General features: G+C 42.3%; 1 protein-coding gene and 1 long non-coding RNA gene across 6 annotated transcripts; both read left to right on the top strand.

The window, feature by feature from the left end:
• Positions 1-682: 682 nt before the first annotated feature.
• Positions 683-15,683, top strand: LOC136011444 (uncharacterized). 5 transcript variants are annotated; one of them, XR_010611385.1, is made up of 7 exons: positions 683-2,409; positions 4,613-8,989; positions 9,382-9,631; positions 11,792-11,849; positions 12,608-12,755; positions 14,625-14,755; positions 15,380-15,683. It is a non-coding gene; the product is annotated as an uncharacterized LOC136011444 (long non-coding RNA). The 5 variants fall into 5 exon arrangements; XR_010611386.1 differs by having other exon boundaries at positions 4,613-5,772; XR_010611387.1 differs by having other exon boundaries at positions 703-2,409; positions 4,613-4,790.
• Positions 15,684-15,792: 109 nt separating this feature from the next.
• On the top strand, positions 15,793-17,154 carry LOC136006049 (uncharacterized). Its single transcript, XM_065664045.1, has 2 exons — positions 15,793-15,811; positions 16,451-17,154. The coding sequence occupies exons 1-2, from the start codon at positions 15,793-15,795 to the stop codon at positions 17,152-17,154; spliced, it is 723 nt and encodes a 240-aa protein (XP_065520117.1).
• Positions 17,155-19,626: the final 2,472 nt, after the last annotated feature.

Below are 19,626 nucleotides of genomic sequence, written 5' to 3' on the forward strand. Positions count from 1 at the left end.
CAATTTTCTTCATGTTGAGCTATAAATAAACTCTAGAGCTTCTCCTGGTATTTTTAATGTTGTGGGGTGAAGGGATTGTATAGTCTGGAGAAGAGAAGGCTCAGGGGAACATTATTTCTCTCTACAACTACCTGAAAGGAGGATGGAGAAAGGAGGGTGTCATTCTCTTCTCCCAAGTAACAAGCGATAGGACAAGAGGTAACGGCCTCAAGCTGCACCATTTGAGGTTTAGACTGGGTATAAAAAACAATTCCTTCACCAGAAGAGTGATCAGGTGTTGAACAGGCTGCGCAGGGAGCTGGTGGAATCACTGTTCCTGGAAGCATTCAAAAACCTGTGTAGATGAGGCCCATGGTTTAGTGGTGGGCTTGGCAGTGCTGGGGTAGTGGTTGGACTTGATGATCTTAAAAGGTCTTTTCAATCTGTCTGATTCTATGATCACTGGCCTATAGTCCACACATAAACAGTGCTGATTTTCCCTCCAGCTGTCCAGTGTTGGTTGTGCTAAGTTACACAAGAAATGTTTGGCTGAAAGCAAGCTTTTCTTCTGCTAAAAGAAAAGCTCCCCACCCCACCCCCCCACCCCCCTCGCAGAAGTGCAGGGCTGCTGTCCCTGAGTGAGCTTGGGAGGCTGCGTAGGCTGAATTAGCCTTTGGGTGACTGTTCTTGACAGAAGCAGGAAACAGCAGCACTGGGAACTTTGCAGAAAGATCTTGTTGGAGGCACCTTTGTGCAGAGTGAACCCTGTGGTGACAGCGTGTTGGGGAGGAGGGTTTCAATGCTGATATTTCAGTTCTCTCCATATTCCTGGCTGTTCTGCCAGCTCAGATGTTTTCTGGAAGCAGGTGATGAGCTGCAGAGGAGTGGGTTCTCCTGTGCCCTCCTAGGAAGAGCTTTCCAGTGCCCTTGCAGGCACTGCCTGCCCTTGGATGGGTCGAGGCCGGTGGTGAGTTCCGGAGTTGGCAGGCTCTGAGGGAGTACACACTAGCTCCAGCACCTTCCCTAGTGCCTGCAGTGCTTGAGGGGACACTTAGAATGGCATTAACACCACATTCTTGGGTTTGGATTCTGTAGCCAGCCTTTGGTTTATTAAAAGAGGTCCAGTCATTCTACAGCAAGGCACTGCCTGAGCAAAGACACCCACAGGGTGTGTAGAAAAACATAGGCTTGCTTGGTCTGCAAGAGGCACAGGAAGCTCTAGGAAACAGGAGAGGGTGGTATTTAATCATTTGGTAGGGAATCATGAACAAACAAGCAAGAAAAGGTTCCGTGGTGCGTGTTGAAGTGTGACCAGGAGCTCCAACTGAACTCTAGCTTTTTTCCTGTTTTATTTTGGTATTTTAATGATATGTTTAACAGACAGAATTCAGGATTGGTTATTATTACATGGTTATTATGACTTAAATAACCATGCACATCTTCAGTAATATATTATAAAATGCAGAATAACTTTGCAACAGTATTAATCATTTCATAATTTCACATTTCTGAAAGGTGAATTAAAAATATTGGCCTCAATTAAATTATGATCGCTTAGTAGAGTGTATTATTCAGCAGTTATTTTTGTGACCTGAAATTGGCAGCTGAGCCTATCTTTACAGTACAAATTCCACTTTTGGCATGTGTAAACATTAACAATTGGTAAAATCCGGAGGAATTTGTTGGCCTAATCGCTGGAGTACCAGCAGCTGCCAGATAAGGGCTGGCATCACTGTCAACAAAATTACTTACGTGAAGGCTCCTGTGTTCCATGTGAGGTGCTGACAGTTCCATAAGTGTATGAGAGTTATCACTAGCTAGATGGTTAGAATATCTCAATTAAATCCCATTCTTATTGCTAAATGCTGAATTATGTGCTGTTAGAAGCTTCGGACTACATCTTTTAAGACCAAATGCCACAGTACTTTAAAACCAGCTTTTATGACAGTTGGAACTGAGCTTGGCATGTTGGTGGCAACTCATATCAGCTAAAAAAGTGTGATGGAGGCCTATATACTTCTGAATCGAGAGCGTTCGGGGCTTGATTTCTCGTAGTGCCTGGCAGCATGCCATCATATTGGTGGTATAGCTGTAGATGAGCAAGAGGGTGTCTGCTGTGTTGTGAAACTTGCCTGTGGCTTGGTAGAGAGTAGTGGAGTAATGAAATATCCTGGATCTTAGTACTGTTATCTGCGTTTCTTTTACATGCTTACTCATCTATCCCTTCTGCTTCTGGAAACTGAATGCTTTAAGACATGAAAAGCCAGCGTGGTTTCTTCATCTAGGAACAAGCAGAAACAGGATGTGGGAGGAAAAAAAATCAAGTGCCGTAAACTCTGTCACATGAGGAAGTGTGCAGTAAAAAAACAAAGATAATTAAATTTGGGTCTCGTGAGTCACAGCGCGGAGCCTCTTTGCTCAGCTCCACAGGTAAGAGGAGCCTCTCAGTAATGACCAGTTTGCACCGATTCTTGTTGCAGATGCTGTTTGTGTTTCACTTGCTTCATTGGTTTGATTCCATTTCTATATTCCTTGAGACTGTGTTTTCCTCCATACATGCTGGATGCTGAACTTCCCCTCTCTCGCGATTCAAAATGTTAGGTTATTCATTGCGAGAGTATGAAAAAGCAGAGTCACCCCACACAGCTCTCAGAGGGAACAGGCAGTGCGGCAGTCTCCTGTTTATCATTGCTCCCCTGGGCATAAAGACTATTTTTCTAGAAATAACTGTGTTTTTTTTGTAGTGTTTAAGTGATTCAGCCGATTCAGAATCAATTTTTTGGCAGTGGGTACTTCTGTTACATGTGCACAGATTGTTTATTAGATTTGCTTGGTGGGAATTTCTACTTTTCACTAAATAATAGTAACTTTAACATAAGTTTTATCATGCTGCTGTTATGGAGGTGAACAGAGCAGTCGATCTGCTCATGAATTTTCAGGCTGGGTTTTGGTTTTACAGGCAATTCAGCAGACCAGCTTCTGGCCCAAGAGAGACTAAGGTTCCAGTGTGCTCATCATCCTTTTCTAGGAAAAACCTGCCTGTCTGCTGCTGATGGGCAAGTCAGCCTGAGGGCATTTTGAAAAAAGGGGACACTAGAATACGTGTTGCTGCTACATGAACTTCCAGGGTATACTGGAGCTATTGTTCTCTACATACCTTCTTTGCCTATTTTGGTTTTGCTCTGCATTTCAAGTCAATCAAAGATGTTTCAGTCTTTTAACATGAAATGGTTGAATGAAATAGTCCAGTTGAGCCTTTTTAATTTTTTGAGACAGGTGGTTGGGATCATAATGGGATTTGGGCACCATTCATGGAAGAGAGGAAACAAGTTCCTTAATCTGGTTAAGCTTGACTGGGTTTGACATTTGTCTCCACTGAAGAAAAGCGTGGTTCCAATTGCTTCTCTGATGCAAAGCAGGGACTCGAAACTCCCACCTCTCAGATGAGCGCTGAAATCACCAGGCCATCACATATTATATTTTCCTGTTTCAAAAGTGCGCTAATGTAGTAGTCGCTCGCCTAGGCAGGAAGCAGGTATCCCTCTACTGAGGGGAATACCCAAACCACAGAGATGCACTTTCATTTTTTCTCAAGAGTCTGTAACTGTGTACAGTGAAAGACAGCTTCATCAGCAAAGGGTAGGGAAGATGCAGCCAGATAGAGAGAGGAACTTCGTATGGTTGGGGTGCATTGTTGAGAGCTGAAACTCACCTGTGTCCTGATGGCTGTGTATGGACTATGCAAGGGTGACACACCATCTCCATCCTGCAAGCCGTGCTCAGGGTTTCCCAAGCACATGCCTTTCAAAAAGACGTGTCACCAAGAAAATCTCTTTTCCAAATTCAGTCAAATTCTTGATGTTTTTTTCAGGTTAACTCAAAAGTTTTACTTTGAAAAGAGGCAGAAGAATATAAAACCTATTTGTAGATTTCTGACAAATTCTGTAAAGGTAATAGTTTGGCTTGAGTAGCTCTCAAGCACTACCAACCCAACCAACTTGCTTGCTAGCTCATCCTAACCTTTCTTCTTCCAATAAACTACCCATATGCTAATTTTACTACCTAAGAATCAAATCAAGCCTGTCCCATAGTTTTAGGTAGCAAAATGCGCAAGACAAGACATTGTTAGTAACGTGTGATAGCACAGTCTTGGAAAATAAAGTAGGTAACACTGTGAAACATTTGAAGCAACAATTTAATTTTTAAAAAAAGTATCATGGTTTTACTCTTTACTATTGCTTTTACAGTGTTAAAATTTAAAGGATGGCCAGCATGCCTTCAGTCCTCCTCACATCCAGAATCTCTTTAAGAAACTCATTTATATGAAATAGACACTCTATATTGCAGTAAAACAAATTCAAAAAGACAGACTTTCTAATCGCCTGGAGTCACATTTCAAAACTAGCAAGTCAGGCAGTTATCCAGCAACAACCTCCTTATTTTAAATGTTTTTCTTCTTTAAAAAAGGTATGAAACAGCAGTGACCCAGCACTAGCCTAGGTTTTAAATATAAAAGAGATTTTTATCAGTGTAAATTTGAAAAACAAACCAACGGCCACCACCTGGGTGTTAATGATATTGGTCAGAGTCCAGCAATGACCTCCTATTGTAATTCTCTGTGTTAATTCTGCAGTCCGTAATTCACAGCCCACCAAAAGGCAACAACCAGCAACACTGCAGGCACCAGCTTCTGGCAGACGCACCTAAAAGGAAGCCTGCAAATCTGTGGAAAGAAAAGGGAAGGGAATTAGAAATAACAAAGCAGCAGAAAAGGTGGTGCAGGAAAGCTAACAAGAATGCCTCCATGCACGGTTAGTGTGAAACTGAGAATATGGTCTCTGGCTACGGTGAATGCTGCAGTGGCAGGGTTATATCCAGCCTCTAAAGAATTCTCTTTCCTCTGGGGTAAACATGGTGAAACACCACTGGCCGAAGGCCTGCTGATCTCCCCTAGAGTAGACCCTTACAGCTGCTTATGGTGGGGGAGCCCCATGAGCTGTGTGGAACTTGGGCAGCTGTCTGCAGACATTTGGCATGCTCTGCCTATAAATGAGAAGTTTCAGCCTGAAAATTAAAACCAGGGCAACAGGGGGACACTAACAAGCTAAGGAATAACCCCAAAACTACAGCGGCACTGTATGCTTTACTCATTGACACTTCCATGGAACTTAGGCATTGCTGTTACCTACTTGTCAACCAAAAGGTGGGAGAAAACGGAGAGCGCATACCCAGCTTCCATAACCAATGATCCTCTTTGTCCAGTTATTATTCAAAAGAGTTCCAAAGCTTCTTATAACACTTCTAATAATATTCCATGTCTGGAAAACACTGATAGCAACCCTGAGGATTAAAAAAAAAAAAAAAAAAAAAGAAAAAAAAAACCCATGGGGATAGAAAATTTATTCTAAAAATTGGCAAATAAAACATCAAGGTTTAAAAAGCTACAAGAAGAAATCTAAAACTCTAGTATGTTCTTGTCTATATGTACATGTATATTTCTCTCAATACTTAGGAAGATGACTTGGCAATTTCATAGGGCTTTGAAAGCTAGAGATAATTTGGTTTCAGAATTAATTGAGCAGTAACATCAGACAAGGAAACACACAACCTTGTGCCTTTGCCGTTGTTTCAAACTGAGGACAGCGCAACCCAGAGAGAGCTGTTGACCTCTTATGAATCACCATTCGGGGCAGCAGTGTAGGACTGGCAGCAGGCAGCAGAGAACTGCATTCTCTGTTAAGTCTGCAAGAAGTGACCATCATCTTTCTGAAGCGAGAAGAGGTCGAACCGCATGTGAGTACTCGGGGGTTCAGGCACAGATTATGTATCTTGGGTTAGGACTTTACTGCATGGCAGTTAACTGGCAGTTAATGACTCTATGACAAGCATGTCAGCTCACAGCAGATAAAAGGCAATTCAAACTACTCTAGCCCCATTTTCTTGTAGTGCCTGCAGTAACATGTTCATCCCTGAAGCATGACACTTACTAGGCTGCAGACCTCTCATTGTTCAGTTGTGCTTAAAGACACTGTCTAACCTAGAAAACTACTGTGGTACTGTGAAACTTTAAATACCCAGAAACTACATTTAAGCCTTTGACTGTAAATGGCTGTAGTCTGTGGCAACAATTTGCATTATAAAGCTCTTCCTTGTAAAACAAGCTGCAGTACCTGTTTTGGTGTTTTAGCTGCTGTACGAAGCAGCAGTAGTAGCAATAAAACTTTTCTTTGTGTACAGAAACCTTACTGTTTATGTAACAAAACAGTACTAATTATCTATCTCGAATGCTTTTTAAAGAAGGATTTGACAGTGGCTGGAAGGTAACTTACCCATGTGCCAAGTGAAGCAGCGTGTCTTCAAACTTCCTGTGGTACCTCCTATTAAATTCATCCCCAATCAGGGCTAGCTGACGGCCAACCTGGGTAGCTGAGCTGTAAGGCATTAGGAATGGGCACATTAGAGGAAAATACTGCAACTGCAGTTCTCTAAAAAGCACTCTGTAAATGTCTGACACAGTTATTCCCCTAGCAGCTGGAATAAACTGGGCATATGAAAGAGAAATGTTCAGGGTTTCTTTCCCTGTTATTTATGGGTTTATTGATTACACCTCTGTTTAGAAGCATACAGAAGTGCTTTGGTGTTTTCATAAAAAGCTGCGTATCTGGCACTCTTGAGAAAACATGCTGGGTTTTTAGGCATCTCATTTCTTTATACAAGGCAATGGAATTCTGGTTTGGGGTGGTGGTTTTGGTTTTTTGTCCCCCTAAAGTCAAGATACTGAAACAACCTTCACATCAGACCTTTGAAAATATTTCATCTTACATAGCTGCTGGCTTTGTCATCCAACAGGTTTACACCAGTGACTTCCACAATGCAGTGTGAGTCTCCAGCTAATGGGTGGCACCAGGGTATGAACTGACCAAAACCTAAAGGCTCTTAGGGAGGTCCTGGAGTGTGTAAAATCTTGAACTACAATGTCTGTGGTACACGCTGGTGCCAAAAACTGTCTACACTTTCCTGATGAAAATTTCAAACTAGACTTAGCTAATTTAGGTTTTTTGTTTTGGTAAAAAAATAATATGACTATGCATTTTTATTATAGCTTGAATTTCTGCTGAGATCTGTTTATGAGGTCTGCTGAATAGTAAGTGGGCTTAAGAGCTTAATTCTAGAGATCTGCTTAAAAAAACTTGGGCTTGGTTTGGTCAGTCCAACTACAAACAAAATACAGAAAGGAATTTTCACAGATGGGTGAAAGGCAGCCCCTGGCTCTTGAACTGGAAAAAAAATCTATGTATGGGATTAAGAAAAACCCAAAGCAGCACCATCAGTTCGTTACGAGAGGCGCCTGGAGAATTATGTAAAAATGGCTTCCTCAGCTGCTTGCTATAACAGGTGGGTTTCTAATGAAGAGCCACATCTGTGTCCCTGTGCAGGATAAAAACTTACAGACATTTAATGCAGTATAATCTTGTGTGGTCAGTGTTAAGCACTACAGGTTATCTACACTTGCATCTATTCCATTTCCAGTAGTATTCACTATGATTATTTGGCTTAGCAAAGTCTTCTTGAAAGTCTGGGGCTATGTATGTGGGGGAAAAGGGGGGGAGAGACAAGCGACAGGAAGGACAGAAGAAGTATTAATGCAGCATGATACCTGATATTAAACTCCATTTGCTCTGTGGTGTCTGGAATTGTTTGGCGATTACTGTAGGTTTCCTCTTCTGGTGCTCCATTGGGGTAGCTGGAGAGGACTAAGTGCCCGGGGACTCTCCTTGTTTCAGACATCTTATTCTGCAACGAGTCATGAAAGAAAAGCCTGTGGCTTCTTGTAACAGAAGGGCTTTTCAATTTAGATGGAAATTGTTTAAAGTGCTCTAAAGGTTACCCTTTTTACTTCCCCAGTCAGAACGAGAGCGTTGCGAAGGTAACTATTTTGAGAGTAGTCAAAGGAAAGTTTCAGTGACCCAGCAGATGTACAGCAATTCAGACATGCACTGTTTAGATGGCTGTTGCTTCCTATTGGCTCAAAACAGCCTAGAAACTGGAAAATCTAGGTAAATATAGCTAGTGTAGGTAAGTATAGTTTCTCAGTAGTTTCACTTAGTACAAGATGCTTTCCGGCACCGTTTGCAATGACCTGCCTGGTAGTAAAAGATCCCTGGGCAGCAAAGTAGAAAACAGAGAATTTGAATGGGTTTTTTTAAGTCTTTAACTTAGCTCCCGGTTTATGCTGCTTCTTCAGCTAGAGGCTGCTACGATGGAAATTACAAGTAGCTCACCATAGAAAGAGCCTACAATAAAGATTTAAACAGATTAGCAGCTTTCCAAATGGAAGAGTAGACAGTAGGAACCACTAAAATCAGTGGAGCTGCCTGCTTGTATGATGAGAAAGTTATTCACAACCAGTATACAGGCTGTAGCACCTAAGTACTTTATAGGATGTGGTCCTCTTCTCAGCGAAAAAAATGCCAAAACTTAACAGGTTTCAGTACTGGTGGCACATCTCTAACATTTCCCCGACAGCACTGAAGAGGTGCAGTTCAGCAGCAGCAGAGCTTGGCTGGTGTTTTTGTAGTCATTACAGTTGTTTTACTTGGCTTATCAAGAGGAATGACATCAGAGCTGCAGACAGGGGTTATTTCAAACTACACGCATGCCCTTGGGCAGGTAACACTCCTCCTGCCCCTGGACATTTGCTGTGCTGACAGGCTCTGCCTGTTGTCTCAAGGCTGCCGGATGATGAATTTAACGACAGTCTTCTGGAGATGCTCTGTTTTTCTCTGGCATGTTTTTGGCCAGCTCTTTTATGATCTCTTTGCTTCCAGCTCCATCATTGGAGAACTGACCCCCTTTGTCAGTGGTGTGATCCTGGACAGCAACGACAGGGATTTCCCCTGGCTGGATTCCTCCTGGCTGGATTCCTTTCTCCTTTTAAGCACGCTCTCTGCAGGTCAAATGAATAAAACTCACATAAAATTTTCTCAGATGGAGCTAAACCAAGCAAAAGGTATCTGTCATAACACTGCTTGGCAGGGATTTGGTTTGCCATGTTTCTGCGGTCCTGTAAGCAATTTTTCCTTAAGCTTTACACTCGGGATGAGGTTAGGGCCTTTGTGCCCTGAGGGAGCCTTGATCTTCTTTCAGTATTTAGATGAAATTTACATTTTCCACAAAGCAAAAGTATTAATAATGTGTATGCATTATTTCATAAGCAAGCATGCATAAATGTGTTACTAAATAAATGAAAATACACTGTCCTACGGAAGTGAACTGTTCCTCTTACTGATGACTAATGTGGCTGGGGAAAAGCACGCTATGGATTAATTTCTGTTGGGTAGGTACTGTCACGTGCCATAGAGTTTGTAGTTTAATATTCTGTTTTCTTCCTTCTATTTGTAGCATTTCTGCTTTACTCATACAGAAGTTTATAATCTAGGATTTTACATATATCCAGACTTCTGAAGAGCTGTGTAGTTTAGCAGTGCCAAAGATGAGCCGGGGTCAGGCCTTCTATATTTTACTGCAACCACTATGAGGGAGTTTTATGACCCAAATCTGTTCCTGAGAAGAAATACAACAGTGCTTTCTTTGAAGGGGGCACCTATGGATCTGTACATAGGAGTGGCAGAAACCTGAATATGTTTTACAGGTGAGTTAAAAGGCTTAATTAATAAGATAATATTTTTAAAAGAGAGAGAGTAGTTTCAGATGCTTTATTTTCTTCAAGATGTGCTCTGTCCTGTTTTAAACACTTCCTTTTTTGCTCTATGTCTCTCTCCCCACTCCAAACAAAATTAATGAAAAAGAAGGTTATGTCCATAGATGGCCTTTGAGCTATCCAGCACTATACCTGATTCCTAGATACCCAGTCGCCCCCAAAGACTGTGTAGCTCTGAATCAGGTGAAAAGGCTCAAAACATACCCCACAGTGAAGCTCTATCACTTTAAATAAATCTGTATTTACAGGAGCAGGCACTTGAACTGACTCTCCTTAGTTCCCAGGGGATCATCTAGACCACTGGGTTACTGGAGGTACTGATGGTCAATGACTAATCACATTCCCGCAAGTGCACCCCTGTCCATTTTTTGTGCAAGGTCTGATGCGACACATGCTACTGCAGTACAGACTGGATCACCCAGGGCAGCTCCTGGTTTGAGACCTCCACCAAAACTCAGGCAGCAGCTCCAGAGGGTCCTGAAGATCCATGAGTGAGAAACTGGGAATGGCTGATCAAGGCTGAAGTGCTCACTTGGACATGCAAAGTGTCAGCTCTCTAGATACAGTTAGTCTCAGTGGACTGCACAGAGAAACAGTCAAAGGATGTAGTGTTGGACTTTTCGAGGTTAAGCAACCCAACTGTATGGTCACACGTACAAAGTAAACATCTAAGTATGTAGTGATGGATTCCTGTAGCCTGTGAGCACCACAGGGAGACTCAAACAAATAGAAACCTATTAACATTTTTTCTTCATAGCTTATAAAGTCATTAAAGGTGTCTAGTAAAGTAAGTACTATAATGGATAAAATGTATTAAAACCCAGCACAAAAGTCCATTGTGTATTGCACAAATAGGCTGTTCGTAGCCTTTACAACTGTGCATTGTGAAGAAAAGAAAAAATCTATAAAAGGTATTTTTATTTCATTTCTAGACTGGATGCTAGTTTCAAATTCATGGGCCCATACAATGGAAACGTCTGTATCTATGAGATGAAAACTGTCTTCTGAAAAAGACCTGTAGTCAGTGCACTACAGAACTCAGACATGTAAACAAACAATGCCACAACAAAAGCCCAAAGCACAACATATGCTACCTCACACCTGTTAGGATAATACCTTCTCCCACAGGCTAAAAAAGGAACTGTCATAGCTCATGCTCTGCTCAACTCAGCTGCAGCCTGGTATGCTGGCTTTGCCCACAAGTTGTCTCGATGAAAGGGCAAGCCAACAAAGACAGGATTTAGGAAGTATTTTACGGGACAGACATACAGCAAAGGCAGTCTGGTACAGCTACTTCTTGGAGATGTACAAGATGGGTCTGCTTTAGTTTCAAAGCAAAGCTTAGCAATTGCCTTCCTGGCAAGAAAGGAACAAATCAAGACCATTTACTGATGTCTGTCATTGTTTTTAACATCTAGGTATATGCAGAAATGCATGTAAAAGGTGCATTAATATGGGCCTGTTCTGTTCCTCAAGTCTGCACCCATGCAGGACTGGGCAAAAGGAGTGTGCGTGACACTCCACAGGCCCTTCTGGTTCTCTAAAGCAGGATGTGTTGATCTTCTGTCCCTCATCTCACACTTTCCATCTTTCTTTCATTTATACAGCAAGAAAGGCAAACTGATTTTGGTTTACAGAAACAAAGAGGTTTTACTTGTGCATGAGTAGTGGCTTGTGATTTAGAAAGCAAGTGACCAGAACAGAGTCCTCACAATGCCTCTGAGGAGGTGGCAGGAGAATCCTATGACAGTGACAAACAACATTTCCAAATTAGCCAACCAGACCAAAAAGCTTACGCTTCTCTGAAAGGCTTTGACCAAGCAAGCTGAAAGCTTAATTTCCATAATGAAATGCCTTCAGCAGGATAAACAGGGTATTTCAAGTTAAATGCTTACTTAATGTTTTGTTAAATAGAAGCCTAGATCCAAATTTATATCAAAAACCAAACAGCCCAATTATATGATGGAAATTATGGCTTTTATGAACAGAATTAAGACTGAATAATGAAGTACCTTTGGTAGAAAAGGTATGTTGACGCTGTCTTTACTTTGCAGTGTAAGTTTTTTCTATTTGTGGCTTTTTTTTACCTAGCAAAAGAGAACAGAAATCTTGAAAAAGGAGCACGTTGCTAAACCAAGTATGCCAGCAGGTGAGTTGGGGAAAACAAATGGTCCTGAAATTTACTTGTAGTCACTTTAATTAGATTTGCTGTGGTAATACTTTTTAAGACAAACACAATGATACTTCAGTATAATGTACTGAATGCATTAATTACAATTTATGTATTATCTTTATGTATTTTATGACATATATAGCATAATTTATGTATACTTTGTCTTGCATGTACAATCTTAAGTATTTTATGCAGGCATGACATAGTAAAGCTGTTAATAATTACAGTATGTGATTTAGTGTGTTTTAAAGCTGGTTTTGAAAGTGTAAGAACAACTACCAGTAATCTAATGTCAGTGTTCAGGCTCAAAATCCAAGCACCTATGGACTGCCACACAGGACACTCATCCTTTTCCTCTCGAGGTATCAAAGCATATGTCAGACTGTTTCAGATTCTACCAGCTGCCCATGCAAACTAAATTTAAATGGAAAACAAATAGAGGCTTGGTTGTTTGCATATATAACCTCCAATCCATAGCAAACTCCTTCAAAACATGACATCATCCTCCCTGTTGCAAATACAAATCTCTATGCCATTTCACAAGGACAAGTCTGATAAGATGACTGAGAGATTAAGAGCTAGTTGAGATTTCATAGAAACAGGTATTCTGGACTCCCAGGGTGCTGTAGTGAGGAAAAATACACTCCAAAATCCCAGGAAGTTTTTGGTTTGTTTTCTTTAAGTTCTGGGCTCTCCTATGACCCATGCCTGTTGACTCTCCTCCTCCCTTGCAGGACAGAATGTGTAAACCATGGGCAGCACACAGGCGTAGGAACTGCAGCCATGTCTACAGGATATCTCTGCCCCTTCTCTTGTAGGGACACCTGGGCTTCCACAGGCCAGCCTCCTGAATCACCACAGCTGACAGCAAAGCACTGCAAGGTAGCCATCAGCAACAGCAGTTTCTCTTAGAAAGATGAAAGGTTAAGTCACTGTTACTCGGTTTTGGATAGTGCAGGCTAGTTAACCCAGGTTGCTGGATTAACTCTTAAAGCAGTATCAGGTCAAGGACCCAAAGATAAATTAATTCTTTGTCTCATCCTGTGTTTCCAGCCAGCTTAACATCAATGACCTTGGAGACTATTTACGCATAAACACTTCTTCATATTGCCTCAAACAGCTATTAAAGGCACACTTTGTAAATCTGCAAAGTACACTCTTCTTGCATTTTATTTCATATATGTTTTTATGCTCAATAAGTCAACATTCCTTCACTGGGAACTTAACACAGGGTTTCTTACCTCAACACAGGATAGGAAAGAAGCATTTGATTCTATTTAAAAGTAAAAAAAAATGTATTCCTTAAGTAAGTCCTGTGACCTCAGGTGAGAAAGAAATGCATACAGCAAACTTCAAATGGAGGAAACCTTTTAAAGTAAAGATCTTGCACAGGGATTTTCTATTTCAGTCTGCTGAAAATGTTTAAGGGGCTCTGACTGAAATTCTAAGTCAAGGCTTCAAGAATCTCTCAAGATTTTTATGCATCATCAACATTTGCATGTTGTCTGCTAGAGCACTCAGAAAACACCAGTCCTCATGGTGACATTTAATATATGACTGTGGAGAAAAACAAAAGGTTTCCACCTTGAAAAGGAGATAGTACTGTTATGTCCACATTAGAAACCTGTGATTTGATAAGCCTACAAAATAGTCTAAGTATTATTTTCTTTGAAGAGTCTATTGATTCCTTCAGTGCTCCCAAGCTTATTTCAGCGACCTCTAAATACTCAGAGAAACAAGGGGGGGACATAAGGGTGGTGTCTGCAGGAAAACATAACTTCCACATTTTATAGGAAAAATTAAGAACATTGAAGAGAAACATATATTGATACCAAACTGAAACTATTTCCATTTAAAAAAATAAACATTTTTTTCTGCCACACTCAGATTTTTCTTTTGTGACAGCACCATGTATCTCAGGGATGTCACTTTTATTCTACTTGTTCACAAAGAGTTAAGGTTTGGATTCTGTCAGAAAGCTTCTGCTGTAACATTTACATTTCCTTTTCAAAACATCTTCTGACCTTTGTACTTCTCGCTCTCACCAAGAGGTCAAAATTCTTTTATGATAAATAAGAATTTGTTAAAATTGTTACCTGAATTGCATGGCTAAGCTGTAGGAGGTAAGTACAACAATGTATATAGTTTAATAATCCATGAATGAACCATAAAGCTATGGAAAATGTTTCTTTGTTCACATTTATTCTATAATTTTGTATCTTAGACTTTTTATTTTTTAAATCTCCTAAAGAGAGTGATGCAGATAGAAAAGTTGTTATTGGTAGGCAGAAAAATTCATGCAGTGCTCATAATTAATACAGATACGTAATAAAATTGGAATACTTCAATCTGACATTAACATTCATTCATCAAATTGGGAAAAAAATAAAAATAGAAATCTGATGTACTTAAGAGACCCTGTTCTACCATCCCCTCCACTTGAAGGCTGAAGTGCATGTAATGAGCCTGCTAGCATCCTCAGCAAGCAGATTACGGAATTCATGCCTTGATGCTAAATTCAGGATTAAAGGATGCTGATCGCCAAGGTCATAATGTATAAAATATTTAGGCAGATGCTTAGCTTCAACAGACCGAACAGTACTGTTAGTCTAAACCTGCTCATTCATATTCTTAGCAAGCTGGCACGTTTGAGATAGCTATGGGCTGCCATTTTCCCTCAGCACTGCGCAGCACAGCACACATACTGTCATGTACTGCCACCTCACACCTGCAACCTGTCCCATTCTACAGGGACTCCTAATTGGACCTGCCAGAAAACTCAGCATCTTCTATGACCTTTGGTGGTCTTCTCCTACAGGCACCTCTGCAGTCCCACCTACTGCTGCGAGACTGGGAAAATGAGATTAACTCTTGATACGCAGGTACAGTGTAACTCTAAATCTAAGAACTTAACTCACTATTTATGCTTTCTTGTTCTGAATGTCTGTATAAAGAATTTAAATGCATGCTGTTCTCGGTTTTACTTAGGCTTCCTGTATTGGTAAAATACTGACAGTAGTAACAGCCAAACACTGCAATAAAATTACTATGATTTATAATCCTAGCTCACCTACAATATTTTAGTGGTAAAAAAATACTAATAAATAAATTACAATTAAAATATACTAGAATTATTAAAATTAACTATTAAAGCTATTAATAACTATTAAAAATAAAACTAATAAAACTAAAATAATATTAACTATATAATAAAATTAATTACCAGATTCGCATTGGTAAGGTATATTCCACACATCTTGCAGACAGTGGAATTAACAATAAAAACAGGGTGTCTTGTTAAATAAAGCAAATGTATAAAACCAAATGAAGAGCAAACAAAATAAGGTTTCATGCACAGGCGTCATCTTGCCCCAGTGCAGCACTGTACTTCTTCAAACGCTATGTTCTGGACTCATTTTCTTTTTGTAGATTTGTAGCCCTTACTCATATTTTGATTTCAGTATTTGGGTTTCCAGTTTCATTTCTGATCCTTACTGCATTTGCAGGGGTTTTACTATTCCCTTTGGTAACCCAGGATCAAGATCTGGCTTTGGCTAGCAGGCCATTACCCTGAAGAAGCTGAGAAGAAGCTGAGCGCATTCAGTTTCAATTACTCCTCTCCAAATGATCTTACCATCAATGGCCTATTGATACAAAGAATCCTTAAAAAGCGCTACCAGACACCTACTGACCAGGCGAAGCAGGCACTTTTCTTAAAATTTCTTCTTTCAGAGAGGCAGGGTCTCTACAGAGGTGACATTCTGACATCAGATCAAATGCCTTGAATAAACATTGATTTTCTTCATTACACTCAGTCCTAACTCCCGTTCAACTGACATACATTAAATGGTAATAAAAAAATAAATAATCATAACCAAAAAACTCAAATCCGTCGGTGTACCCATGAGAGAAAATTACAATGGCAGACCGCTCGTCTTGTACGTATGTCTCTCTGATACGGCCTAGCGCAGGCTCTGGCTAATACTCTGCAATTCAGGAATCACTCTGCACCTAGAAATCTTTTTAATCACAGAATTCACCGTGCGCCTGTAATCACTCCCTGTGAAACTACTTAAACCTTACATATAGTGCCGTACAGATTTCTTTATCCCTCTCTGCTGTTGCACATCAGTCCTGTTATCAGTAGCACTGTTATGAACGTATACAGATACAGAAAATGAGTTATTCAGGAATATTTAAAAATGTTTATCAGAGGCACATTCTGCTATACGTTCTACAGTGCATCTCAGACTTATTTTGAGGGCTGTTTCCTGCTTTGCTAAGAGTGAAAGCACACGTACTTCGCTCCTCATTTGCTTAGCCGGTAGCAGCCGAGCACAGAGCACGCAGCGTCCCACAGCATCATCTGGAAGGGCTCACGGAGGGACACACGTCCCTCCCGGAGGCTGAGCAGCCGGGACAGGTAGCTCGTTGCCGACGCGCGCTTTCGCGCTACGGCGCCTCCCGCCCCAGGCGCCGTGCACCCGGCGGCTCCCGCCACCCGCTCCGCTCGCGGTGTTCCCCCCCTGCACGGCGCATGTTCTAGAAGAGGCCGACCTCCCCTCCTGGGGCCAAAGATGTCGCGGCGGCGGAGCCGGCAGAGGTGCATGGGAAAGGGCTGCCCGTGGAAACGTGCCGGGATTCTCCCAGGGCCGGCATATATAACCCCCCCACCGCGGGGGCAGGCGCGCAGGTGAAGTTTCGGGTTCCGGACCGCCGGCACCACAGTCCGGGTCTTCACTGGAGATCCCGGCCGGTTCCTCCCCGCTCCTCCCTCCCCAGGAAAAGGCTCTGCCGCGCCGCACCGCACCGCACTACCCCTCTCCCGCCTGTCCCCGCCGCTCATTTCACCTCGGCTCGGCTCGGCTCGGCTCCACTCGGCGTCCCGCGCTGGAAGCCGCCACCGCCGCCCTGCGGGCACACAGACCGGCGTCAGGATAGAGGGGTCCCCGTGCCCTCCGGCCTGGCCCCTCCGCGCCGGCCACTCACCGCGGCGTCAGTCGCAGACTGCTCCTATTGTCCGCCCGCCCCGGCCAGCTCCGCTCCGCTCCGCCCCGCCGGGGAAACCCACCGCCCCCGCGGGGCCGGGCCCGCTGCCGGGCGGCCGCTGCCGACGGATGAGGAGGGCCTCGGAGGTAGCGGGGCCGCGCTGGCGCCGCCGGGCGCGTCTGCGGCAGCGGGGTTGGGGGCGCCGAGGTGGAGCCGGCGAGGCCGGGATGGCCCCTCGGGGGGAACAACAGTCACCGTAGTGGGCTGGCCCCTCCTCGGTGGCGGGACATGACGGGACATGATCTTTGTGCTCTCACCGGTGGAGATGCCAAGTGCAGTACCAGGCCCCGCTGTCCCCTTTCGCCCATGGACCCCTTTTCCAACTGGCTGGCTGTAGGTGGGCCCGTGTGGTTTTCTCAGCACCCCAGTGTGCTGGAGCGCACCCTCGTTGTGGGCTTCGTTTAGTGGCGGAGATCTGTGCTGCTCAAGAATCCCTTTGGGCTTCAATACATCATCATTTCAAGACAGTCTTTAAAATGTTGGGAATGCTGTGGTACTGTTCACTTTTAAACAGGAAGGAGCAGTTTTTCCTCTTCATGCAGTGTAGCAGAAGCAATTGCGGTGGGCAGGCATCCCCAACGGTCCCCGGGGAGCTTAGGGAGAAGAGTGTGGGACAGAAAGCAGGAGAAGCCATGGCAGCGCAGTCAGAGCAGAGTTCCTGAGGGGTTAAAGAGAGAGACTTTTTTTGAGACTTGCTCAAATCCTGCTGACTTCTTGCCAAAAAAAGTTTAGAGAGGTCAGGGGACTTCGACTGTTTTTCACTATTGATAACAGTGTTGTGAGCGATTCAGTTGGTATCTACCACCCATCACTAGAAGAGCTTTAAAGAACCCAAACCCCCTGTTGCTCCACACTTTATTGTCATGTCAAACAGGAGACATCAGTGGTTAATACTTGAGAGTGGACTTTGCCCTCTATTTATAGTATGATCTCATCTCAGTGTGAGGGAAGGTAAACACCAAGAGGAGCAGAATGGTGGCACAGATACAGCACTCCACCTGAAGCTGGGATGTCCACAGACTTTTGCAGCTAAGTTTCTAAATGTTGAAAAGTGTGCATGTGTGTATACACTTACACAACCCACTTCTGCACTACATATAATGATCCTTCTTGGAACATCCTTCTCTCCCATCTTCCGAGCATGACAGTGCTTATCTTCCAACTCATGCCAAGGACTGTGTTGTGAAGGTGGTGTTTACATTTACACATGCAATTGGCCAGATAAAAATTGCCTCCGAAGTACAATAAAAGGGAAATTAACCTTGGTAATATTACTTTGTGCCAAAGATTTGTCCTATTTACCAGTTCTGATATTTCAGATTTAGTGTTTACTTTGCTTCACATCGATAATAGTTCCCCTCCTGAAACCAGGCTTAATTTTGCACATACAGATAACCTTGTTCAATTGAGCTGACTAAAGCTTAAAATAAAACAAGCAAATGTCATCATATGAGTGATTTCTATTGCAAAGATAGTGCATTGATGCTACTACAGCATTTCCTGGTAAAATAATAAGCATTATTGAGCTGCTCTCAAATTCTCCCTGACCCCCCTTGTTGGAACAATAATGTTACAAAGTGGGGATGCATTAAAAACTAGAGCATCTGTTATTAGCTTTGATGTAACACTGCCGATGTAATTGTCAGAGAGACAGCAAAACAACAGCTTTTTATGCCATGGAACTATAACTTTGATTAAGGACTGTTGAACTAAGCTAAATGACTCTTACGTTAAAAAAAAAAAAAAAAACAACAAAACCTGTTTCTGTCCTTAATGAATTATTTAATATATTTCCAAAGTGGTACTTTTTCAGCTTTCCCCTGAGGTATGATGGATGCAGGGACAAAAAAAGGATTGATGGCAAGGAGAAGAATCAGGTTTGCTTTTCTTGCTGCCAGCTGTCATAGCAGATGTACCTTCTTGGTTGGAAGAAGGCTGTGAATACTGCAGCATGTTCTCTTCTGCTGTCGGAGGTGTTGTGGTGCCAGAAAATTTCCACTGCACGTGAATGAAGGAAGATACACTGCATTTGCAGCTTCTTTCACAGTTAAGCTAGGGAATATTCAGTAGCTCTGGTTATATGAATTATTAAATTTAACTATTTCTGTGTAGTTGCATCCTTGAAACTGAGACTATTACCATAGGATGATCTGGTAAATCACAAAGCATATTTATTATCTTCAGACTATTTGGGGAATTAAGGCTTTTAGGAAACACAGGTTCGTATCAGTTACTTGCTGTATGCCAACACACTGCAAACTGCTTAATTCAGCTACTGCCTTGATGGATCTAATTTATTTTTTTTTTAATCAGCAATTTGTCTTACAGAATAGTTTATTTTTTCCATAGAGACTCTTTGGATCTCTGGAGTTCATTAAATACCTTATTATTGGTTTGCATTGAGCCTATCATGTGATGTCAGTAACCTTAATATACATCTCTCTTTTTGGAAGGAATTTTGTGCATGTAAACCGGGCTTCTTTGCACAGGCACTAATGCCGTAACTGCTTAGGTACTACTTCTCCCACCCAGTTTTCGCTGCGAATCACAGTTGTTGGTAATCTGAGGCAGAACTGACACGTTTCCTCAGAACAGTAGCAATACAAGAAGATATTTCTCAGCCACGTGGTGATAAACCTCCCTGCACCTGATGTGCTCAGACAAGGACTTGAGCTTTGGTGTGAGAGACCCTGGGTAATTTTAG

The sequence above is a fragment of the Lathamus discolor genome, chromosome 1, assembly GCF_037157495.1.
Source record: "Lathamus discolor isolate bLatDis1 chromosome 1, bLatDis1.hap1, whole genome shotgun sequence".
Taxonomy (NCBI): domain Eukaryota; kingdom Metazoa; phylum Chordata; class Aves; order Psittaciformes; family Psittacidae; genus Lathamus; species Lathamus discolor.